General features: G+C 41.2%; 1 protein-coding gene across 1 annotated transcript; it reads right to left on the bottom strand.

Annotated features, from left to right (window-relative positions):
• Positions 1-22: 22 nt before the first annotated feature.
• On the bottom strand, positions 23-23,943 carry tbc1d20 (TBC1 domain family, member 20). The gene is made up of 8 exons (XM_061889426.1): positions 23,509-23,943; positions 13,599-13,784; positions 13,445-13,525; positions 12,304-12,490; positions 12,130-12,231; positions 7,039-7,180; positions 1,208-1,386; positions 23-1,131 (listed from the first exon to the last, which is right to left on the bottom strand). Exons 1-8 carry the CDS (start codon positions 23,558-23,560, stop codon positions 873-875), a joined length of 1,188 nt encoding a protein of 395 aa, XP_061745410.1. The 5' UTR covers positions 23,561-23,943; the 3' UTR covers positions 23-872.
• Positions 23,944-25,188: the final 1,245 nt, after the last annotated feature.

Genomic DNA, 25,188 nt, shown 5'->3' on the forward strand with positions numbered 1-25,188 from the left:
CTAGTGAAATGAGAACAGAATATCCTTGTGGAGTGAATATATTTTCTTTGACTCTCCAATCAACCAATACAACATTTTCAGAAATGGTTCACCAGGTCGTCCAGTGTCTGGAGATTGAATGTGTTCCCACAAGTTACTGAATTACTTCAACCGGTGTTGAACCTCCAAATATCTGCACAATCCAGAAAATGACAAAAAGCAGTAGAACCCCGCACTTCTACATTGTGTACCCATAAAAAAAAAAATCTGTGAAAAATAAAGTGAAGTTCAGCATCAATTTCAATGCTCATATGTGCTCTTCGCAGTCAAAAGTGTGTCTAAATAAACACAAAAGCCGACCTAACAGTGAATTATTGTCTTAAATAACTGGAAGTTATAACATCAAAGTTAAAAAGGAACACGTGGACATATAACCTATATTGTATTGGAGAAGCTGTGGTTTTTGTTGAAAAAAAAGACTAAAAAGGTGACTGATAGTTAGCTGGAGGAATGTCAAAGGTGGCAAGTGCTAACAACTACAAAATAAAACATTAGGTAAGATGTAGGGGCTTTCAATTAGAGTTCAATGTGCTATTTCTTTATATCACATGTGCAGAAAACGACGATCGTGTAGAAAAGGATTCTACCAATCCTTCATTTGGTCACAGTTATTAAAATACCTCATAAATATACACACACATTGAAAATACGCGTCTAATTGACAGCAGGTACAAACATCTTAAGTTGTTGTTTTTTTTTTTTAACATAAATTCCTATAAGAATAACTGAGTTTTAGTATGCCGACTAATTGTAGTGTAATCTTCATAGGGTGGATTCAGAAGCGAGGCGAGTGGTCTTGTGGACTACCTTTGACTGGAGTGTCCTGCTTCAGTTCAAGGAAAGAGGTCCAGTTTGGGGGCCCATTCGAGGGCGCTGTTGACCACAGCCAGCGCCGCTGCCCCTAAAGCCACCGTCAGGCCCATAACAGCCAAACGGACAAAGCGGCGCGCTACAGACGGTGGGGCCACTGTAGAGCTGGCCGCCAAACTCTCCAGCGCCGCTTGTTTCTGTTTCCGCCGGCGAAGGAGAACAGAATCGGGCCGCTGTTGGGTGGAGGCGAGGTCGAAGTCCTTGAAGGTGGTGGTGGCCATGCTGTGGAGGCAGAGAGAGGCGAATAAAAAAAAGGGGAGTGCGGTGGGAAATGTCATAGCATCGAACAATGACGCACCAGTCGTGTGAGGCGGCCTCCCTCGCCAACTCCGAGGGAGGGAACTGGACAAAAAGGTCTCCTGCTCTGCTGATGAGAGTCTCGTAGGGAAGATCCTGAGGAATCTGAGACAGCAGGTGATGGACCATAGCCATGTCGCACTCGCACTCCAGCACCTCCTCTTCTCTGTAGAGTACGATCTGTAGCAGCAGCACCACACAAACAAACACAAACAAAACTACTTCAAGGCCTACTGAAATGAGATTTTCTTATTTAAACGGAGATAGCAGGTCCATTCTATGTGTCATACTTGATCATTTCGCGATATTGCCGTATTTCTGCTGAAAGGATTTAGTAGAGAACATCGACGATAAAGTTCGCAACTTTCGGTCGTTAATAAAAAAGCCTTGCCTCTACCGGAAGTAGCAAATGATGTGCGCGTGACGTCACGGGTTGTAGAGCTCCTCACATCCTCACATTGTTTACAATCATAGCCAGCAGCAGCAAGAGCTATTCGGAACGAGAAAGCGACAATTTCCCCGTTAATTTGAGCGAAGATGAAAGATTCGTGGATGAGGAAATTTAGAGTGAAGGACTAGTAGGAGCGATTCAGATGTTTTTAGACACATTTACTAGGATAATTCTGGAAAATCCCTTATCTGCTATTGTGTTGCTGCTGTTTTAGTGAGATTAAATAGTAACTGAAAGTCAGAGGGGTGTGGCCACAGGTGTGACGGGAAGACGCTGGCTCCGCTGATGTCTCCAGTAAGAGCTGACTTATTACCACAATTTTCTCACCGAAACCTGCCGGTTGACATTTGGTCGGGATCCATGTTCGCTTGACCCCTCTGATCCATAGTAAAGCTTCACTTTCGGGAATTTTAAACAAGGAAACACCGTGTGTTTGTGTGGCTAAAGGCTAAAAGCTTCCCACTTCCATCTTTCTACTTTGACTTCTCCATTATTAATTGAACAAATAGCCAAAAATTCAGCAACACAGATGTCCAGAATACTGTGTAATTATGCGATTAAAGCAGACTACTTATAGCGTGCATGGGGCTGGAAAATAATGTCCGCTACAACCCGAGACGTCAAACGCACGCGTCATCATACGAGTCATCATACCGTGATGTTTTCAACACGACACTTAGCGGGAAATTCAAAATTGCAATTTAGTAAACTAAAAAGGCCGTATTGACATGTGTTGCAATGTTAATATTTCATCATTGATATATAAACTATCAGACTGCGTGGTCGGTAGTAGTGGGTTTCAGTAGGCCTTTAAGACAGCGCAGACCTCCACCAAGTCTTAAACCATGTAGAGTCAAATTTTGGTACTGGAAAAAAAAAGGAGAAGCACATCTGAAAAACAGAAAGTTAAACAAGAAAACCTATAACACTTAAAAAACTATTTAATAGTGGAAAAAAAAAATTCAGAAGATTGACATTGACAAACATCATAATATATAAAACAGGGGTGTCCTAAGTTTTTAACAAGGGGCCCGCGTTGGGCTACAAAAATTTGATGGGGGTCTGAAAGCCGATTGCATGTAAAGTAACAACATACTGTATAAAACAGTGGTTCTCAAATGGGGGTACTTGAAGGTATGCCAAGGGGTACGTGAGATTTTTCAAAAATATTCTAAAAATAGCAACAATTCAAAAATCCTTTATACATATATTTATTGAATAATACTTCAACAAAATATGAATGTAAGTTCATAAACTGTGAAAAGAAATGCAACAATGCAATATTCAGTGGTGACAGCTAGATTTTTTTTGTGGAACATGGGGCGGTATAGCTCGGTTGGTAGAGTGGCCGTGCCAGCAACTTGAGGGTTGCAGGTTCAATTCCCGCTTCCGCCATCCTAGTCACTGCCGTTGTGTCCTTGGGCAAGACACTTTACCCACCTGCTCCCAGTGCCACCCACACTGGTTTAAATGTAACTTAGATATTGGGTTTCACTATGTAAAGCGCTTTGAGTCACTAGAGAAAAGCGCTATATAAAATATAATTCACAATAAATAGCCTACTCAGTGGCCTGGTGGTTAGAGTGTCCGCCCTGAGATCAGTAGGTTGGGAGTTGAAACCCCGGCCGAGTCATACCAAAGACTTAAAAAAATGAGACCCATTGCCTCCCTGCTTGGCACTCAGCATCAAAGTTTGGAATTGGGGGTTAAATCACCATAAATGATTCCCGGGCGCGGCACCGCTGCTATCCACTGCTCCCCTCACTTCCCAGGGGGTGATCAAGGGGGATGGGTGAAATGCAGAGGACAAATTTCACCACACCTGGTGTGTGTGTGACAATCATTGGTACTTTAACTTTAACTAAATATTGATGTTAAAGATTTCTTTTTTTGTGAAGAAATGTTTAGAATTAAGTTGATGAATCCAGATGGATCTCTATTACAATCCCCAAAGAGGGCACTTTAAGTTGATGATTACTTCTATGTGTAGAAATCTTTATGTATAATTGAATCACTCCTTTATTTTTAAAAAAGTTTTTAGTTATTGTTATATCTTTTTTTCCAAATAGTTCAAGAAAGACCACTACAAATTAGCAAAATTTTGCACTGTTATACAATTTAATAAATCAGAAACTGATGACATAGTGCTGTATTTTACTTCTTTGTCTCTTTTTTTCAACCAAAAATGCTTTGCTCTGATTAGGGGGTACTTGAATTAAAAAAAGGTTCACAGGGGGTACATCACTGAAAAAAGGTTGAGAACCACTGGTATAAAACATACATATATGTGTATATATTATTTAAATATGGATGTTATATTATATAAATATGGATATGTTACTAAGAATTAATGAATGCGGCTGGGAAAGGCTCCAACACCCCCCCCGCCACCCCGAAAGGGACAAGCGGTAGAAAATGCAAGGATGGATTAAGAGTATGTGAAAGTTGGACTCCAATCTTGTTTGCTTTTGTGACAAACTCCTTAAAGATTTATAATCAATCACAAATACCAAGCAACAAAAATGTGCCAAACATATATGAGTGTGGAGAGAGCGTTATGCATTTTTCCCATCAAGCATTGTAATGGATTTAAATGGGTGTCATTTTTTAATGGAACATCCTCAAAGTTCAGTAAACATGTGTGTTGACTTTTAGTATTTGCTACATTTTTTTTTTTTGCGCCATGAGTGAGAAAGGTTTGGATTGGGGCATATAAGTAAATGCTGCGCGTTACTCACTCCAAAATACAATTTCATGTCATTGACGTGAATTATTCACAATGTCCACACACTGGCGACAAACTAGCACATATCAGAATGTCAGATATTTGAAATTAATATGGAAACACTCTATGGGTCCTGATTTCTTATTTAAACTTAAAATGTTGTGTGGGCCAAACTGACGACGCTGTACTTTGGACACTTGGACATTTTTGACATAAAAGATGCACATTACATATTCTGTCTTTTAAATGTTTATTTTGTTTTTGATTGAAACTTTTCAAACTTCTCCTAGAGTGCAAAGTTGTTTTTTTTAGCATCCCGTTCTGGCTCCATAAAAGAGAAGCTATTCAAACGGCGGCTTGTGAATGACTTCAGGCTGGCCCGTGTGTTCAGTTCAAACCTTGGGAGTGACTAAAATTACTGCGGCAGACTACCGGAATACACCAACTTTTCATATCTTTGACTAGCGTTTTTGAAGAAGGTCCTTACAAACAGCAAAGTGTAAACCCAGCCCTTCTGTTTTATTTATGATTTAAACCTTAGCCGCCTTTCAAATGGGTCTCAATGAGAACGTCCATCCATCCATTTTCTACCGCTTGTCCCTCTCGGGGTTGTGCGGGGTGCTGGAGCTTATCTCCCATAGCTTGTCTCCCATAACAATGTGACCTCGGACTACGTTAAGGTAACGTGTGGAGTTCCCCAGGGTTCGGTCCTTGGCCCTGCACTCTTCAGCATCTACATGCTGCCGCTAGGTGACATCATACGCAAATACGGTGTTAGCTTTCACTGTTATGCTGATGACACCCAACTCTACATGCCCCTAAAGCTGACCAACATGCCGGATTGTAGTCAGCTGGAGGCGTGTCTTAATGAAATTAAACAATGGATGTCCGCTAACTTTTTGCAACTCAACGCCAAAAAAACGGAAATGCTGATTATCGGTCCTGCTAGACACCGAACTCTATTTAATAATACAACTCTAACATTTGACAACCAAACAATTAAACAAGGCGACACGGTAAAGAATCTGGGTATTATCTTCGACCCAACTCTCTCCTTTGAGGCACACATTAAAAGCGTTACTAAAACGGCCTTCTTTCATCTCCGCAATATCGCTAAAATTCGCTCCATTCTGTCCACTAAAGACGCTGAGATCATTATCCATGCGTTTGTTACGTCTCGCCTCGATTACTGTAACGTATTATTTTCGGGTCTCCCCATGTCTAGCATTAAAAGATTACAGTTGGTACAAAATGCGGCTGCTAGACTTTTGACAAGAACAAGAAAGTTTGATCACATTATGCCTGTACTGGCTCACCTGCACTGGCTTCCTGTGCACTTAAGATGTGACTTTAAGGTTTTACTACTTACGTATAAAATACTACACGGTCTAGCTCCATCCTATCTTGCCGATTGTATTGTACCATATGTCCCGGCAAGAAATCTGCGTTCAAAGGACTCCGGCTTATTAGTGATTCCCAAAGCCCAAAAAAAGTCTGCGGGCTGTAGAGCTTTTTCATTTCGGGCTCCAGTACTCTGGAATGCCCTCCCGGTAACAGTTCGAGATGCCACCTCAGTAGAAGCATTTAAGTCTCACCTTAAAACTCATTTGTATACTCTAGCCTTTAAATAGACTCCCTTTTTAGACCAGTTGATCTGCCGTTTCTTTTCTTTTTCTTCTATGTCCCACTCTCCTTTGTGGAGGGAGTCCGGTCCGATCCGGTGGCCATGTACTGCACGCCTGTGTATCGGCTGGGGACATCTCTGCGCTGCTGATCCGCCTCCGCTTGGGATGGTTTCCTGCTGGCTCCGCTGTGAACGGGACTCTCGCTGCTGTGTTGGATCCGCTTTGGACTGGACTCTCGCGACTGTGTTGGATCCATTATGGATTGAACTTTCACAGTATCATGTTAGACCCGCTCGACATCCATTGCTTTCCTCCTCTCCAAGGTTCTCACAGTCATCATTGTCACCGACGTCCCGCTGGGTCATTATTGTCACCGATGTCCCACTGGGTGTGAGTTTTCCTTGCCCTTATGTGGGCCTACCGAGGATGTCGTAGTGGTTTGTGCAGCCCTTTGAGACACTAGTGATTTAGGGCTATATAAGTAAACATTGATTGATTGATTGATTGATCTCAGCTGCATTCGGGCGGAAGGCAGGGTACATGATTGGTTAAAAATAGGATAAATCTGTGCAGTTTGTTAAACTGAACTGGCCAAGGAAAGTGCTTAAAAATGTCAACCTTTTTAAACAAACATAAACTTCCAAATGCAGGGGTACAAAGTGCGACCCAATAATTCGGCCCGCTGGACCTCAAGTGTTTCATAAGGAATCTGGCAAACTGGGTTTTCCAATTGATTTAAAACATCTGAAAAACTTATAGCTGCAACTCTGCTGCCATTTTGTGGACACCGTAAGTAATTCAGGTCAATGACCAAGAGTTTAAGTTTTTAAAGTTAACAAGGCACAGCATTCAGTTAAATGACCAATCCAGACAACCTTCCCTAGTCATGGTGCAAAAAAAATGCCTCGACTAAGTCTTTTTTTAGCCCAATGCGACCCCTAATGCATCATGGCGTTTTTAATTTTCCTCATCATTTAAAGAGCAGCATGCATTTATTCCATAGCGTTCGGGGCGGCGGAAAGGGAACTCACCACAGCTGCAAAGTAGATGGGCATTAGCGGATGGCAAGCGAGGAAGAAGTCATACAACCGTACGACGTGGCGGAAGTCTGACAGGACATGGCCAAACCAGGTGATCAGCCAACTGAGAGCGAAGACAGTGCCCACCTCTGCTCTAGTGATCAAATACATCAAGTGTCATTACATACGCGGAACGTGCAAACATTTTTCTGTTTGTGGGTTTGTAGGAATAACTGTGGCCAAACCTCGATTTTAGTAGGCCCTAATTTTTGTATACTTGGGTATTGTTTTTTCCCCCTGATTTTCGTATACTATCTCAGTCATTGTAGAACCAAACATGGTGGATAAGAAACTAGTTAGTTTACTTACATAACGTTCTGCGGAAATTAGTGCCAAAACAAAGAATCTCATGCATTCGTGACTCAGTCTCTGTGATGTTTTTTAAATGATTACGACTGCAAAATAATCTACCATGGGGCCAAAGAAAGTTGCAAGTGGCAGGATTTTAATAAAGAAGGTGAGAAACAATATTGAATTCAAGAAAGAAGCCGTGGTAAAGTGTGAAGCCGGCGTCTACCTGCTCTAAAAGCTATGAAATATATACCGTATTTTTCGGACTATAACTCGCAGTTTTTTTCATAGTTTGCGACTTATACTCAGGAGCGACTTGTGTGTGAAATTATTAACACATTACCGTAAAAAAATCAAATAATATTATTTAGCTCATTCACGTAAGAGACTAGAGCAGTGGTTCTTAACCTTGTTGGAGGTATCTAACCCCACCAGTTTCATATGCACATTCCCTGCACCCTTCTTTAGTGAAAAATAAAATGTTCTGTTTTTTTCAAATTAAAAACAAAGTCAAATGTTTTTTTACTAGTCCACAAAATGAACCATGCATGAACATCACCTTGTTCAAAGAACAAAACCAACACAGTGCATGAACTCACAACAAATTACACACGTTTCCATGAATTAATTGACGTGGACCCCGACTTAAACAAATTCAACTTATTCGGGTGTTACCATTTAGTGGTCAATTGTACGGAATATGTACTGTGCTGTGTAAACTGTACTGTTTTTATATAATGTATTCTCTTCCTTTGCAATCTACTAGTAAAAGTTTCAATCAATCAATCAAACAACCTGCAAATCAAATGGAAAATTAGAGGGAACATTGTTTGGGGGTATCCAAAATACGCTGTTAGGGATACGTTTTTATTTACACGACAAGTCAGATGTGTCTTTACCTCCATGGCAGAGGCTCCGCCGAACCCCTGAGGCCAACTCCTAGGGTTCAATCGAACCCAGGTTAAGAACCACTGGCAGACGTATAAGATTTCATGGGATTTAGCAATTAGGAGTGACAGATTGTTTGGTAAAGGTATAGCATGTTCTATATGTTATAGTTATTTGAATGACTCTTACCATTATATATGTTACATTAACATACCAGGCACCTTCTCAGTTGGTAATTTATGCATCATATAACGTACACTTATTCAGCCTGTTGTTCTCTATTCTTTATTTATTTTAAATTGCCTTTCAAGTGTCTATTCTTAGTGTTGGGTTTTATCAAATAAATTTCCCCCAAAAATGCGACTTAGGTTTTTTCCTTCTTTATTATGCATTTTCGGCAGGTGCGACTTATACTCCGGAGCGACTTATAGTCCGAAAAATATGGTACTTCTTTTTTTTTTAACAATAATTTACTTGGGACTGTTTTGTTAAGATGGGCAATTACAAAAATGTAATTAGCTGCTAAACTCCTACTTAAAAAGAAGTGTCATTGCGGTAAAAGGGAAGTTAAGATAAAGTATTATTTGCATTTAATCTTGGCATGCGTATAATGACAGCGACGTGCAACATGCAGTGACATACATGCTGGTAAAGCAGCTTATTTTTGATGCACCTTGGTATCAATCAGAGACTGGGCAAGTGTACCTGATGTTGTGACCGGAGATATTTATATAGTATATAAACTTTATTTTTCAACCGTGTCTGGGGAAAAAAATGCGGTGATAAATTATGATACTTTTGGAGAGGGTAGGTCTTGAATGTTTTTATTTGTAGTAAAAGGGAACGCCTCCACACACGAATCGTTTGCAGAAAGTGATTATTAATGTGACTGTGAAGCAAAATTTACACTAAAGCCTATTCAATTTGTATTATATAAACCAGAGTTATGAAACAGCCTTATTGTTGTAAACAGATAAGGTAAAACGGGAGTTCAATGCCTGCAAGTTAAAACACAAGAGTTTACTTGCGGACATAAGATACAAGCACAAAGTGTACACATGGGAAAATATAAGCTGCTTTGAACAGGACTATGAATGAAGAAAGAACTTTTAAAAATATATGAATTCTCCACGCTGCCTAAATATATTATTAAATTGTCTTTCCTCTACTTACCAACAAACTGGAATCATAAATCAAAGTGACAAGCAAGTATAAATTTAGTTTGAAAATGGTTACAATGACCAATTAATGTTTAAAAAAAAAAAAAAAAAAAAAGCTAGTTGCATCAAATACCGGAAATTCCGGACTATTAGCCGCTACTTTTTCTCTACACTTTGAACCCTGCGGCTGATGAGACGGAGCAGATTTATGTATTTTTCTTCGCTGACGGCCATGATAAAAATAATTGTATATAAAAAACAAGCAGAAACACTGACACGGTGTTTTATTGTTAGTGCTATTGCGTCACCTTTTGGACAAATTCCCTCCCTGCAGGTGCTGCAGTGTCCATCCATTTTTTTTTTCAACCGAAATGTTGTTCAGTCTTCTAGTTGTTCATAGCGTTTCTACTCGTATGGATTCTTCATTCATCACTCCGGGCAAGGTTTGTAAGTTTTACAGTGTAACTAAAATGGTTTATACTTAGGAAAGGAGTAGGGGTGTTTTTTCATACATATTTGTATATGCTATTATAATGTAATGACGCTAGCGTTGTTAACATTAGCTAATATGTCTGTGTTAGTATTATAAACTTACAACGGAATTCTTTTTGTATTGCTTCAGTTCCACAAATCCATCTATCCATTTTCTACCGCTTGTCCCTTTTGTTCCTTAGTAAATTCACCAAGACGTCACTGTGGAGTTATTGAGTCTGTTTAGCTGATTGGAAAGCTAACTTCCGCAGCCCGAGGATCCATGGCGATTACGTTTCTTTTGTGCGATTTGCCGTTTTACTTCCATTTTACAAAAGCTTTAAAAACAATTAAGGTATGTGTATAAACATTTACAAAATCTTTTGTATCGGTATACAGTGGGGCAAAAAAGTATTTAGTCAGCCACCGATTGTGCAAGTTCTCCCACTTAAAATGATGACAGAGGTCTGTAATTTTCATCATAGGTACACTTCAACTGTGAGAGACAGAATGTGAAAAAAAAAATCCAGGAATTCACATTGTAGGAATTTTAAAGAATTTATTAGTAAATTATGGTGAAGAATAAGTATTTGGTCAACCATTCAAAGCTCTCACTGATGGAAGGAGGTTTTGGCTCAAAATCTCACGATACATGGCCCCATTTATTCTTTCCCTAACACAGATCAATCGTCCTGTCGCCTTAGCAGAAAAAACAGCCCCAAAACATGATGTTTCCACCCCCATGCTTCACAGTAGGTATGGTGTCCTTGGGATGCAACTCAGTATTCTTCTTCCTCCAAACACGACGAGTTGAGTTTATACCAAAAAGTTATATTTTGGTTTCATCTGACCACATGGCATTCTCCCAATCCTCTGCTGTATCATCCATGTATCCTTTTTGGTATAAACTCAACTCGTCGTGTTTGGAGGAAGAAGAATACTGAGTTGCATCCCAAGAACACCACACCTACTGTGAAGCATGGGGGTGGAAACATCATGCTTTGGGGCTGTTTTTTTGCTAAGGGGACAGGACGATTGATCTGTGTTAGGGAAAGAATGAATGGGGCCATGTATCGTGAGATTTTGAGCCAAAACCTCCTTCCATCAGTGAGAGCTTTGAATGGTTGACCAAATACTTATTTTCCACCATAATTTACAGATAAATTCTTTAAAATTCCTACAATGTGAATTCCTGGATTTTTTTTCCACATTCTGTCTCTCACAGTGGAAGTGTACCTATGATGAAAAATACAGACCTCTGTCATCATTTTAAGTGGGAGAACTTGCACAATCGGTGGCTGACTAAATACTTTTTTGCCCCACTGTATATCTGCGGCTAATAGTCCAGTGTGTCTAATATATCAGTAAAACTTGTTTTCCCTAAGATTTTGTGGGGGCAGCCTATATTCCGCTATGCTCTATAGTGCGGAAAATATGGTAATAAAATAAATTTAGAAGAACTGCAGCCATGTGTAGTACATTTTTGGACAAAATGAAAATGCAGTGAGCAAGAAAGATGAAGTGTATTATTGTTTCCAGGCTTTTGCAGATCACATAAAATGTTGTGGCGGGCCAGATGTGGGCCCCTGTGCCTTGAATTTGACACTTGCCACCCGGACAACATATGCCCCTTTAAAAAAAACGCCATTCGGAGTGGTAACATTGATCGAACATGTCATGGTTAATGCTGGGCCTGAGGCCACATTTTCTCTGTATCGTACACACTATTCAAAAACGATAGCGACTTGACAGTTACGGGTGTGAATCTTTGGGCAGTGCACGATTCGATTCAGAATCGATTCTTGTTTCAAAATCAATAGTTTTTCTTTTTAAATAACATTGTGTAACAGTTATTTCATTAAACACATTCCTCTATAAAATAAATAAACAGCTTTGATAAAATTTGTATTTCTTAAAAGAAAACTGGTTTTGTTTAATAAAAAATCTACCCAAACCTTTAATAAAGTCAAATTCTAATAAGGCAAAAAGAGAAGTATCCATGTCTTTTGTAAATTAAATCTGTACTGCAGATATGGACATCTACTGTATATCAACAATATGATTTGCCTGAGTGGCTGGACATGACAGGTTACATTTTTTGACACCCCCTATTGACTGTAGGTGTCAAACAAATACAAAGGGTGTGCAGCTGTACAGGTGATGATCCATACTATAATTATCCAGATTGTGGTTAATGTTGGTGAGCTTTGCAAAGATTTCAGGTTGCTCTTACTGTTGCATGAAATCATGCACTTCAGGGTTGACCCTCTCAATAATGGGCATCAGGTAGTTGAGAATGTGTTTTGTGTTGTCCATGGTGGGATCCATGAAGTCCCTGGTGAAGAAAACAAAATACAGAGGACCTTAAAAACCTTGAAAAGGAGCGAGGAGGAAGACACAGGAGTACCTGAGGTGATGTGTGGAGAGCTTTTCGACAAGAGCGGTCGCCAGGCGCTCCCCCACGACCAGTAGGAAGGTGACGACTATATCATGGTACCCCTGGTAATAGTGCAGCTGAGGATTATGTTTCAGGACTCTGAGTATAATGTCAATAAGCTCTTCCTGGAGACCCTCCCTCTGGTCATCTGGCATACCTGGACAAGCACACCCAAAATCAGCGTCTATGTACAACCACTGCTAACCGCTTTGAATACCGTATTTTTCGGACTATAAGTCGCAATTTTTTTCATAGTTTGCGACTTATATTCCGGAGCGACTTATGTGTGAAATTATTAACACATTACCGTAAAACATCAAATAATATTATTCATCTTGTTTGCGGAAGAGACGAAGAAAATGTCAGCAATCGTCACACACACGTCAACCAATAAGATTTTGACGGGGGAGGGTCATGGCAGAAGTGCATTGTGGGTCATGGGTTGCTAACTGCTATATGCGACCGCCGTAGCTATTAAAATGGATCATTTCAACGTTGGCGGTAATTTATAAAAACTGAGAAGGGCTGAACAAAAATGGCACCGGAAAGTAAATCATGTACTGCAGATTACAAGCTGGACGAAGTGAAATATGCAGCAGAAAACGACAAGAGGAAGCGGCGCATACCTTTGGAGTTGGCGGAGTTGTTTAGAAGCGACATCGAGGAAGATGATTTCATGGGATTTAGCGATTAGGAGTGACAGATTGTTTGGTAAACGTATAGCATGTTCTATATGTTATAGTTATTTGAATGACTTACCATATGTTACGTTAACATACCAGGCACCTTCTCAGTTGGTTATTTATGCCTCATATAACATAACGTACACTTATTCAGCCTGTTGTTCACTATTCTTTATTTATTTTAAATTGCCTTTCAAATGTCTATTCTTGGTGTCGGATTTTATCAAATAAATTTCCCCCAAAAATGCGACTTATACTCCAGTGGAACGTATATGTTTTTTTCCTTCTTTATTATGCATTTTCGGCCGGTGCGACGTATAATCCGGAGCGATTTATAATCCGAAAAATCCGGTACATTGCAGCAAAGTCTGCATGGCATGCTAAACTCTCAGAATGACAAAATGCAGAGATGTTTCATCAGTACTTGCCAGGAGGAAACCTTCGTAGAGAACGTTGAACATCCAGTAGCACCTGATTGTAGTCCTTGTTATGGTCCCGCTCTACTGTTTCTGTACAAAAGACATGAGCGCTCGGTAATGATATGCACTCATTGGCCATTACATATGTTACATGTACACTTACCTGGCTCCTGATCCAAAATGTGGGGCGGGACATTTAAGAGGCGAGGCCACACTTGACAGCGGAGCTCATCCGTCAGTAGGCCGCCCTCGCTTATGGCCATTCTTCTGAGAGCCGCCACATCCGCTGGACTCGCTTGCAGGGCCTGAGCGATGTCGGCCATCTTCTTCTGCCGCCTGCTGTCCCAGTCTGATATATTAAGGTTTATTTGAAATAGGGACAGATACAAAAAACATAGAAATCTGAAACAGTTATCCGATGTATGCATCATAGTGTTTGTAGCCAAAGCTAATTTACAACACTTGTCCCCATCAACAACAACAACAACACAGATCCAACATCATTAAAACAGGAAAATAAAAATAATAAGGCAAAAATGTGTCGATAATAATGATAATAGAAATAATACAGACAAAGTGCAAACTAGATAAAAGCCAATAATAATAATAACAACACAAAGTGCAGACTAGATAAAAAACAATTAGTAAAAACTAATCATGGGAACACGATTGCTGCTCAACTCGCCATAATTTTGTTTGTTTTTCGAAAGTGACAAGTGCAGATATACTTTTCAAAGTGTCAGGTGAAAAGTTCTATAGTTGTGGTCCTTTTATTGAAAAGGCAGTCTGGGCAAAATATGTTCTACGGAATGGAACGCAACAGTTGCCTTTTGACATTGCTCTGGTGGTAGATCTGGTACCACTTTGCAGTCTTGTAATTGCCTTGCAGAGCAATTGGGGAGCAAAGTTATTTAAGCATTTAAAAAACAGTTTGACTGTATGTAACAAAATAAAATTGGTAAAACTTAAAATATTGTATTTGGTTAAAATTTGGCAATGATGATATTGTATACTCTTCCTGTCTAGGACTTTCAAGGCGTGGTTGTAGACACTAAATGGTCTTGACTGATGACTGGTGTGATTGGGACCATGTTGTTAAGCCATAAGATATATGTGAAAGAATAATTGAATTCATAAAAGTAAAAGCACAGCTGAGAGTTAAGCAGTGTTTTATAATCTTAAAACAGCCTAGGTTGGCCTTCAGGGTTTTACACATTTTCTTAATGTGACTTTTAAAATTCATTGATATACACAACGTGCAATTATCATATTCATCATTAACAGAAAAACCTTTGAAATCTACACAAACTAGAATGTGATCAGGTCACACAGGTCAGGTCAATGAGCATTGACACAATTGTGATTGTGGGGGGTTAAAACATGAGATTAACCATAGAACACATAACTTCAGTCAACAGGAAGTACAATAAAGTGAGCCAAGTTGTTTTTTTTTGCAAAGCAGTGTCTATACCAGGGGTCGGAAACCCGCAGCTCCGGAGCCGCAAGCGGCTCTTTGATCATTCTGATGTGGCTCAGCTGCATACTTGCCGAACCCTACGATTTTTCCGGGAGATTTACGAATTTCGGTCCCTGTCCCAGAAACATCCCGGAGATAACATTCTCCGATTGTCACCCGCACAACGATATTGAGGGCATGCCATGATGGCAATGCTTTAAACGTCTTCTAAAATATGTCGTTGCGCCGCGCCCGCTTTCACGCCATGCTATCTGCGTGCCGGCCGGTCACATGTAGCATACGAGGCCAGCTAGCACACGTAACTGACTGCAAGGAATACTTGTTCAACAGCCACAAAGGTTACACTGATGGTTTTAATATAAACGACTTTAACACTCTTACTAATATGCGCCACACTGTGAACCCACACCAAACAAGAATGACAAACACATTTCGGGAGAACATCCGCACTGTAACACAACATACACACAACAGAACAAATACCCAGAATCCATGGATCCCTAACTCTTCCGGGCTCCATTATACACCCCCGCCCAACCCCGCCCACCCCAACCGACGCACAGAAGGGGGGGGGGGGGTTCTGAGACCTCTGGTTTATACATAGCACAAAGCAAAAAAAACTGAGTTTTGTGGCTCCCATTGTTTTCTTTATTTTGTGAAACGGGTCAAAATGAATCTTTGAGTGATGAAGGTTGCCGACCCCTGGTCTATACAATGTATTTTATTAATCTAACAAGAAGTTTACAGGACATGTATTAGCATTGTACAGCGGCTTACCAATTTCCCACACAGAACACTTCACCCTTGCTCCTGATGGGTGCTGGTTAGCGCCTTGCATGGCAGCTCCCTCCATCAGTGTGTGAATGGGTAAATGTGGAAGTAGTGTCAAAGCGCTTTGAGTACCTTGAAGGTAGAAAAGTGCTATACAAGTACAACCCATTTATCATTTATCATAACATGAAGTGTACAAGGTGTGGACGTGAAGATCAAGGACAAGGCAGCTAAACACAGTGCAGCTGGAGACTGGAGTCATGATTAGCAATAGTTCCAAGCCAAAGCCTGAAAACTCTCTTCTGGGGTTAGTTTTCACATTAAGCCTTCCAGATAAATTATGTAAAAAGGCAACGTGGATAAAACGAATGGTGTTTGCTGATGTTCTGTAAACGAGTTCTGCTGCCTAGCACATCATTAGAATGTTATTCTATACTGTATTTTGACAAACGTGCATCCGTCTCGCTTGTGTGGAGAATGCATATATTTTCGATATACTTTGATTTTTTAGTATAACATTGTATTGTGTGATCCAAGGGAGGTTCGAGCCAGATCTGTTCTGTGAAGGACACGGTCCTTCTTCTTATCAGCAGGTGCTTTCCTCTCTTTAAACATCCTTTTTGGTCTGTTTTTATGTTTCTGTGTACTAGGGATTTTAAATGTGTGTTGCATGAAATATAAACTCTAACTTCACTATATTGCCAAAAGAATTTGGCCACCCATCCAAATGATCAGAATCAGGTGTCTTAATCACTTGGCCCGGGCAAAATCAAGTACTTAGGCATGGAGACTGTTTCTATAAACATTTGTGAAAGAATGGGCCGCTTTTAGGAGTTCAATGATTTCCAGCGGGGAACTGTCATAGGCCAATTTATTGTTGCCAATCAACCTATCCCCAGGTGCATTGTTTTTTTTTTGGGGAAGTGGGAGGAAGCCGGAGTACCCGGAGGGAACCCACGCAATCACGGGGAGGACATGCAAACTCCACACAGAAAGATCCCGAACCCGGGATTGAACCCAGGACCACTCAGGACCTTCGTATTGTGAGGCAGACGCACTAACCCCTCTTCCCACCTGTGCAACAAATCCAGTCGTGAAAATTCCTCGCTCCTAAATATTCCAAAGCCAACTATCGGCTTCATTGTAAGAAAATGGAAGAGTTTGGGAGCAACAGCAACTCAGCCAGGAAGTGGTAGGAATTATGGTGTGTGGTTGTTTTTCAGGAGTTGGGCTTGGCCCCTTAGTTCCAGTGAAATGAACTTTGAATGCTCCAGGATACTAAAACATGTTGGTCAATTCAATGCTCCCAACCTTGTGGCAACAGTTTGGAGCGGGCCCCTTCTTCTTCTAACATGACTATGCACCAATGCACAAAGTAATATGCGGTCCTCTCCAAGGTTTCTCAGTCATCATTGTCACTGTCACCTACGTCCCACTGGGGTGAGTTTTCCTTGCCCTTATGTGGCCTCTACCGAAGATGTCGTTGTGGTTTGTGCAGCCCTTTGAGACACTAGTGATTTAGGGCTATATAAATAAACATTGATTGATTGATTGATTGATTGATTGATTGAACACCAGAAAAAGAAAAACGCTTTTCCGGTTTTTAGAATAGTTTTTTTTTTTAAATGAATTCCATTTAACATGATTGCTATAATTGACAAAAACAACACACCCCAGCACTGGTGCCAGCTAACTGTATACATTAGACCATGAGTGTCAAACTCTGGCCCGCGGGCCAAATTTGGCTCGCCATGTAATTTATTTTGGCCCTTGAGACAATATTAAATTAACATTAGAGCTGGCCCGCCGGTATTGTACAGCGGCGGTGCATTCACCGCTAATTCTAATACTTGCCAACCCTCACGATTTTCCCAGGAGACTCCCGAATTTCAGTGCCCCCCCCCCGAAAATCTACCGGGACAACCATTCTCTTGAATTTCTCCCGATTTCCACTCGGACAACAATATCGGCGCCGCGCCTTAAAGGTACTGTTTTTAGCGTCATCTACAACCTGTCGTCATGTCCGCTTTTCCGCCATACAATCAGCGTGCCGGCCAAGTCACGTAATATATGCAGATTCTACACACACACAAGAGAATGCAAGGCATACTTGGTCAACAGCCCTACAGGTCACACTGAGGGTGGCCATATAAACAACTTTAACACTGTTACAAATATGCACCACACTGTGAACCCACACCAAACAAGAATGACAAACACATTTCCGCACTGTAACACAACATCAACACAACAGAGCAAATACCCAGAACACCTTGCAGCACTAACTATTTCGGGACGCTACAATATACACCCCCGCTACCAACAAAACTCGATTTTGCATGTCACTATAAAGTTATATAAGCCTTGCTTGTTCAATATTCAATGCAAAACTTGTTTGGGTCCCTATTAAAAGGTTAAGTTGTTCAACTTTGGCCCGCAGCTCTGTTCAGTTTAGAATTTTGGCCCACTCTGTATTTGAGTTTGACACCCCTGTTGTAGATGATGCTACATATGTAAAAAATAATAATAATAAAGCGCATGTTAGTGCACCAGTCGAGGAAAACTAGTAAAAAAATACATAAATACCATCCTGTAATTTTTTTATCTTGACAGATTGAAAATTTAAACCAATGAGTTGACTGATGAACATTATCACATCATTTATTTAGAAAGTATGAATAACGACAAATAAAGATAAAATACGAAGAACAGCAACATGTACGTATAAAAAAAACAACAACAATGTTATGATTTTTACATTTTCAGAATGTGCTTCTTCTATTTTGAAACAAAGAAAACAATCTGAAGTTGTCTTTATTTTTAAGTTATCGTGCCGTGATTTTCCCAGTCCGGCCCACTTGGGAGTCGATTTTTCTCCATGTGTCCCCCATCTAAAATGAGTTTGACACCCCTGCATTAGACTGACCATACGTCCTCTTTTCCACGGACATGTCCTCTTTTGCGGGGGCTGTCCGGACGGAATTTCTTAAATGCCTCAAAAGTCCGGTATTTTGAGTTAGGGTTGCGTGTGCGGTATTTTCGATGTATGAAGGTTAAGAAGGGGTTAAAAACAAAACAAATTGTAAAGGTGTGTGCGCACGCAGCAGCATTCGTGAGGGAGGGACAGAGAGAGCAAGAGAGCTATGATAAATGCGCATGCGCCGCTAGGCTCCGCTTTTTATGATAGATTTGTCAGAATTAGGGGTGTCAAAAGTGTACCCCGGAGGCCATTTGCGGCCCGCAGCTAATGTTTTAAAGGCCCATGGCACATTCTAAAAATACTATTAAAATAAACAAAAACATGACAAAAGTGAAAAAAAAGCTTACAGGTGAAATGTAATTTAGAAAAAGTTGCAATGTTGACTGATATCATTGCTCAAAACATAATAATGAATCAAAATCAATGTTATTATAAATTATTGACCTATCCAAGGTTCCCATTACATCACATCAAATATTCCACTTTGAAAATTATTTTTGGTGGAAGAGTTTGCATATTTTGTGCGTTTGCCATAGTTTTGTTTGACGAAAAAAGGGCGGAAAACAAACAACATAAAAAGAACTAAACCATTTTGAAATGCCGGATAGATAAGAAATTGATGTAGACTCCAGAGATTTTAGAGATAAATATAAATTGTATGTATGCCCTGGCACACCATTATCATCATTTCATGACCCAAGCAAAACACTTTCTACACTTTTATACTGAAATAAATACACCTACAACTTATTAAATAAAAACAGGAAAAACTACCAGCAGCGGTAAAGTTCAGATCCATGAAGAAAAGAAGAAAGTGAATGAATGTTTATAACTGAATACATTTACATATGCATACAAATTTATTTTCTTTTTTTAATTATTTTTTTAATGGCTGAAGTAACATTTATGACAGGGGTCGGGAACCATTTTGGCTGAGAGAGCCATGAAAGCCAAATATTTCAAAATGTATTTCCGTGAGACCCATATCATATTTTTTAAAACTGAATACAACTAAATGCGTGCATTTTTAAGTAAGACCAACATTTTTAGAGTCTAATAAGTCTCTTATTCTTTTTAATAACACTGTTATTCTGAAGCTAACCAATAATAAATAAAATGTCATGTCTATTGATCATGTTTTTGTTTGGCCATGTGCTGTTTGTCCTTTGGACTCTTTAAGTTCCTGTTTTTTACCACTCCCTTGTCTGGTTTCCTCGGTTACTCATTTTGTCCACCTGTCTCTGGTGGACAAAACGCCCGCTCACCTGCTTCCCGAGCACTAATCAAAGGCAGTATTTAAGCTCGTCTTTGCCAGTCAGTCTCCCTGTGCTGACTTGTTTCATGCCTTGCCATAGTTTCGTGCTTCATGCCATGCCAAGTAAGTTGTTTGATTTACGTTCTTAGTCTGTTTATGCGTTAGCTTTGTTCTTTAGCCCAAGTTGTGCCTCCCCTGTGAGCGATTTTTGTTTGTATATTTTTTTAGTTAAAATTAAATCATGTTTTTACCTAAATGCCATGTCCCGAGTAGTCCGTCTGCCTTCCTGGGAGAACGACCCCGCATCAAGCTGCAACCCCCCCCAATCGTGACATAAAATACTTCTTACATTAATGCGACTTCTTGAACTGGTGCGGTAGAAACGGATGGATGGATATAAATGCATGAGAATGTTTTATGTTTTGCACATTATTTTTAGCACTGTGATTACCAGCGAAATTATTCATAATTATCGCGTTAAGCAATGTCAGCCAAGATTTATCTGAGAGCCAGATGCAGTCATCAAAAGAGCCATAGGTTCCCTACCCCTGGTTTATGACAACCTTTTTCCAAAACACAACACGGAATGTTAGATATAACAGGATAATGCATACGTTTATCTTTTTTTTTTTTCCAAAACGCTTACAAAAAACTGGTACCCTAAAAATTTACTAAGACACCCCATTTTTATGACTTGATTGGGGTCCCTGGGACCCCATTTTTAAAAGTTCCTAGCGCCTACACTGCTGTCAACATAGGAGAAAAAAATGCAACTAAGCAGTTTTTTTTAGATGCAGGACCATAACTAGCATAAACTGCCATAATGATATATTACAATTGAATACTGTTTTTCATTTGAAATACGTAAAAAAAAAAAAAAAAAAAAAACTTTTTTTTTGGGATACTGGATAATGATATGTTACAATTGAATACCGGTTTTCATTTGAAATACGTAATAAAACAACATTTATTTTTGGATATTGGACAATAGCGAGCATTAACTGCCATTATGATATGTTACAATTTAATACTTTTTTTCATTTGAAATATGTAAAAAAAATTAAGTTAAATTTAGGATAATGGACACTAACTAGCATTAATTGCTATAATGATATGTTACAATTACTATACATCCACTTTCTACCGCTTTTCCCTTTCAGGGCTGCCATAATGATATGTTACAATTGAATACCGTTTTTCATTTGAAATACGTACAAAAATTTCAAAAATAACCTTTTTTTTTGGGATACTGGACAATATCCATGAAGAACAGAAGAAAGTGAATGAATGTTTATAACTGAATACATTTACATAGGCATACAAATTTGTTTTCTTTTTTTAATTATTTTTTTAATGGATGAAGTAATGTTTATGACAACCTTTTTCCAAAACACAACATGGAATGTTAGATATAACAGGATACTGCATACGTTTATCTTTTTTTTCCTGCTAGACTTTTGACAAGAACAAGAAAGTTTGATCACATTACGCCTGTACTGGCTCACCTGCACTGGCTTCCTGTGCACTTAAGATGTGACTTTAAGGTTTTACTACTTACGTATAAAATACTACACGGTCTAGCTCCATCCTATCTTGCCGATTGTATTGTACCATATGTCCCGGCAAGAAATCTGCCTTCAAAGGACTCCGGCTTATTAGTGATTCCCAAAGCCCAAAAAAAGTCTGCGGGCTATAGAGCGTTTTCATTTCGGGCTCCAGTACTCTGGAAAGCCCTCCCGGTAACAGTTCGAGATGCCACCTCAGTAGAAGCATTTAAGTCTCACCTTAAATCTCATTTGTATACTCTAGCCTTTAAATAGACTCCCTTTTTAGACCAGTTGATCTGCCGTTTCTTTTCTTTTTTCTCCTATGTCCCACTCTCCCTTGTGGAGGGGGTCCGGTCCGATCCGGTGGCCATGTACTGCTTGCCTGTGTATCGGCTGGGGACATCTCTGCGCTGCTGACCCGCCTCCGCTTGGGATGGTTTCCTGCTGGCTCCGCTGTGAACGGGACTCTCGCTGCTGTGTCGGATCCGCTTTGGACTGAACTCTCGCGACTGTGTTGGATCCAATATGGATTGAACTTTCACAGTATCATGTTAGACCCGCTCGACATCCATTGCTTTCCTCCTCTCCAAGGTTCTCATAGTCATCATTGTCACCGACGTCAATCAATCAATCAATCAATGTTTATTTATATAGCCCCAAATCACAAATGTCTCAAAGGACTGCACAAATCATTACGACTACAACATCCTCGGAAGAACCCACAAAAGGGCAAGGAGAACTCACACCCAGTGGGCAGGGAGAATTCACATCCAGTGGGACGCCAGTGACAATGCTGACTATGAGAAACCTTGGAGAGGACCTCAGATGTGGGCAACACCCCCCCCCCCCCCCCACCCCCCCCTCTAGGGGACCGAAAGCAATGGATGTCGAGCGGGTCTAACATGATACTGTGAAAGTTCAATCCATAGTGGCTCCAACACAGCCGCGAGAGTTCAGTTCAAAGTGGATCCAAGACAGCAGCGAGAGTCCCGTCCACAGGAGACCATCTCAAGCGGAGGCGGATCAGCAGCGTAGAGATGTCCCCAACCGATACAGGCGAGTGGTCCATCCTGGGTCCCAACGAGCGGTCCATCCTGGGTCTCGACTCTGGACAGCCAGTACTTCATCCATGGTCATCGGACCGGAACCCCTCCACAGGGGAGGTGGGGACATAGGAGAAAGAAAAGAAGCGGCAGATCAACTGGTCTAACAAGGAGGTCTATTTAAAGGCTAGAGTATACAGATGAGTTTTAAGGTGAGACTTAAATGCTTCTACTGAGGTAGCATCTCGAATTGTTACCGGGAGGGCATTCCAGAGTACTGGAGCCCGAACAGAAAACGCTCTATAGCCCGCAGACTTTTTTTGGGCTCTAGGAATCACTAATAAGCCGGAGTCTTTTGAACGCCGATTTCTTGCCGGGACATATGGTACAATACAATCGGCAAGATAGGCTGGAGCTAGACCGTGTAGTATTTTATACGTAAGTAGTAAAACCTTAAAGTCACATCTTAAGTGCACAGGAAGCCAGTGCAGGTGAGCCAGTACAGGCGTAATGTGATCAAACTTTCTTGTTCTTGTCAAAAGTCTAGCAGTCGCATTTTGTACCAACTGTAATCTTTTAATGCTAGACATGGGGAGACCCGAAAACAATACGTCCCACTGGGTGTGAGTTTTCCTTGCCCTTATGTGGGCTCTACCGAGGATGTCGTAGTGGTTTGTGTTGTGGTTTGTGCAGCCCTTTGAGACACTAGTGATTTAGGGCTATATATGTAAACATTGATTGATTGATAACGCTTACAAAAAAGTGGTACCCTAAAAATTGACAAAGACACCCCATTTTCAAAAGTTCCTAGCGCCAAAACTGCTGTCAACATAGGAGAAAAAATGCTTTATTTGAATGAATATATTATTTATAAAGCAAGTTCGAATATCTTTGGCAAATGTTCACCGAGTCCCGGCCTTGGCACGCATATATGTGTCCTCTTTTGGGATTATATGATATGGTCAGCCTAGGATACATATATACATATATATACAGTTACCTTGCTGCCCATTCACACTGGACGAGGCGGTGACCGTTCTGGAATTTTTCATGTTTCCTTCTCTTGTTTGTGGTGCTCCTCTCTTTGCACCTTGTCAGTCAGCCATACGGTTGACTTTCGAGACCGAGCGCCACAGACTATTTGTTAATCTTTCGCGGCTGCCATCTGCTCAGTTAGCACGGCAAGCCTCTTAGGCTAACATGGCGCAGCTACACAAGTTCCTTAGCTACGCCGCTATGTTAGCTCAAGCCAACTCCGACATAAATGCTTCCCCCTACCTCAACGCGGTCGTCATCACTCGAACAGCTCGACTGCTGAAGAGCAGTAATAACTGTCATAACGTATATGTTTACATGTTTGTTTCGGGCCAGGGCGACCGACACCGGACGTCAACTCGGGTATACCCGCCCCGCGCATGCGCAGCCGCTTAGACAGCGACCTGATGACGTAGAGTTAGATGATGTGACGTCAGATAGGCGTGTCCACGATAAACAATGCTAAAGCGTTGTAATTTCCATCCATCCATCCATTTTCTACCGCTTATTCCCTTTCGGGGTCGCGGGGGGCGCTGGCGCCTATCTCAGCTACAATCGGGCAGAAGGCAGGGTACACCCTGGACAAGTCGAAAAGGAATATTACCTTTGCAACCTCATTATACTATTGAGTTTTGTATTTTATATTTATAATTTAAAGGCCTACTGAAGTGAGATTTTCTTATTTAAACAGGGATAGCAGGTCCATTCTATGTGTCATACTTGATCATTTCGCGATATTGCCATATCCATCCATCCATCATCTTCCGCTTATCCGAGGTCGGGTCGCGGGGGCAACAGCCTAAGCAGGGAAACCCAGACTTCCCTCTCCCCAGCCACTTCGTCTAGCTCTTCCCGGGGGATCCCGAGGCGTTCCCAGGCCAGCCGGGAGACATAGTCTTCCCAACGTGTCCTGGGTCTTCCCCGTGGCCTCCTACCGGTTGGACGTGCCCTAAACACCTCCCTAGGGAGGCGTTCGGGTGGCATCCTGACCAGATGCCCGAACCACCTCATCTGGCTCCTCTCGATGTGAAGGAGCAGCGGCTTTACTTTGAGTTCCTCCCGGATGGCAGAGCTTCTCACCCTATCTCTAAGTGAGAGCCCCGCCACACGGCTTAGGAAACTCATTTCGGCCGCTTGTACCCGTGATCTTATCCTTTCGGTCATGACCCAAAGCTCATGAGCATAGGTGAGGATGGGAACGTAGATTGACCGGTAAATTGAGAGCTTTGCCTTCCGGCTCAGCTCCTTCTTCACCACAACGGATCGGTACAACGTCCGCATTACTGAAGACGCCGCACCGATCCGCCTGTCGATCTCACGATCCACTCTTCCCTCACTCGTGAACAAGACTCCTAGGTATTTGAACTCCTCCACTTGGGGCAGGGTCTCCTCCCCAACCCGGAGATGGCATTCCACCCTTTTCCGGGCGAGAACCATGGACTCGGACTTGGAGGTGCTGATTCTCATTCCGGTCGCTTCACACTCGGCTGCGAACCGATCCAGCGAGAGCTGAAGATCCCGGTCAGATGAAGCCATCAGGACCACATCATCTGCAAAAAGCAGAGACCTAATCCCGCGGTCACCAAACCGGAACCCCTCAACGCCTTGACTGCGCCTAGAAATTCTGTCCATAAAAGTTATGAAC

Source organism: Nerophis ophidion, linkage group LG02 (assembly GCF_033978795.1).
Source record: "Nerophis ophidion isolate RoL-2023_Sa linkage group LG02, RoL_Noph_v1.0, whole genome shotgun sequence".
In the NCBI taxonomy this organism is placed as follows: Eukaryota; Metazoa; Chordata; class Actinopteri; order Syngnathiformes; family Syngnathidae; genus Nerophis; species Nerophis ophidion.

Bases quoted from the DNA above. Each gene is read 5' to 3' on its own strand.
- tbc1d20 (XM_061889426.1), bottom strand. From the start codon at position 23,560: ATGAAAAATTCCAGAACGGTCACCGCCTCGTCCAGTGTGAATGGGCAG. The intron at 13,785-23,508 runs GTAACTGTATAT...TTAATATATCAG, and splicing joins CAGTGTGAATGGGCAGCAAG to ACTGGGACAGCAGGCGGCAG. The intron at 12,491-13,444 runs GCAAGTACTGAT...GTGCTTGTCCAG, and splicing joins TCTACGAAGGTTTCCTCCTG to GTATGCCAGATGACCAGAGG.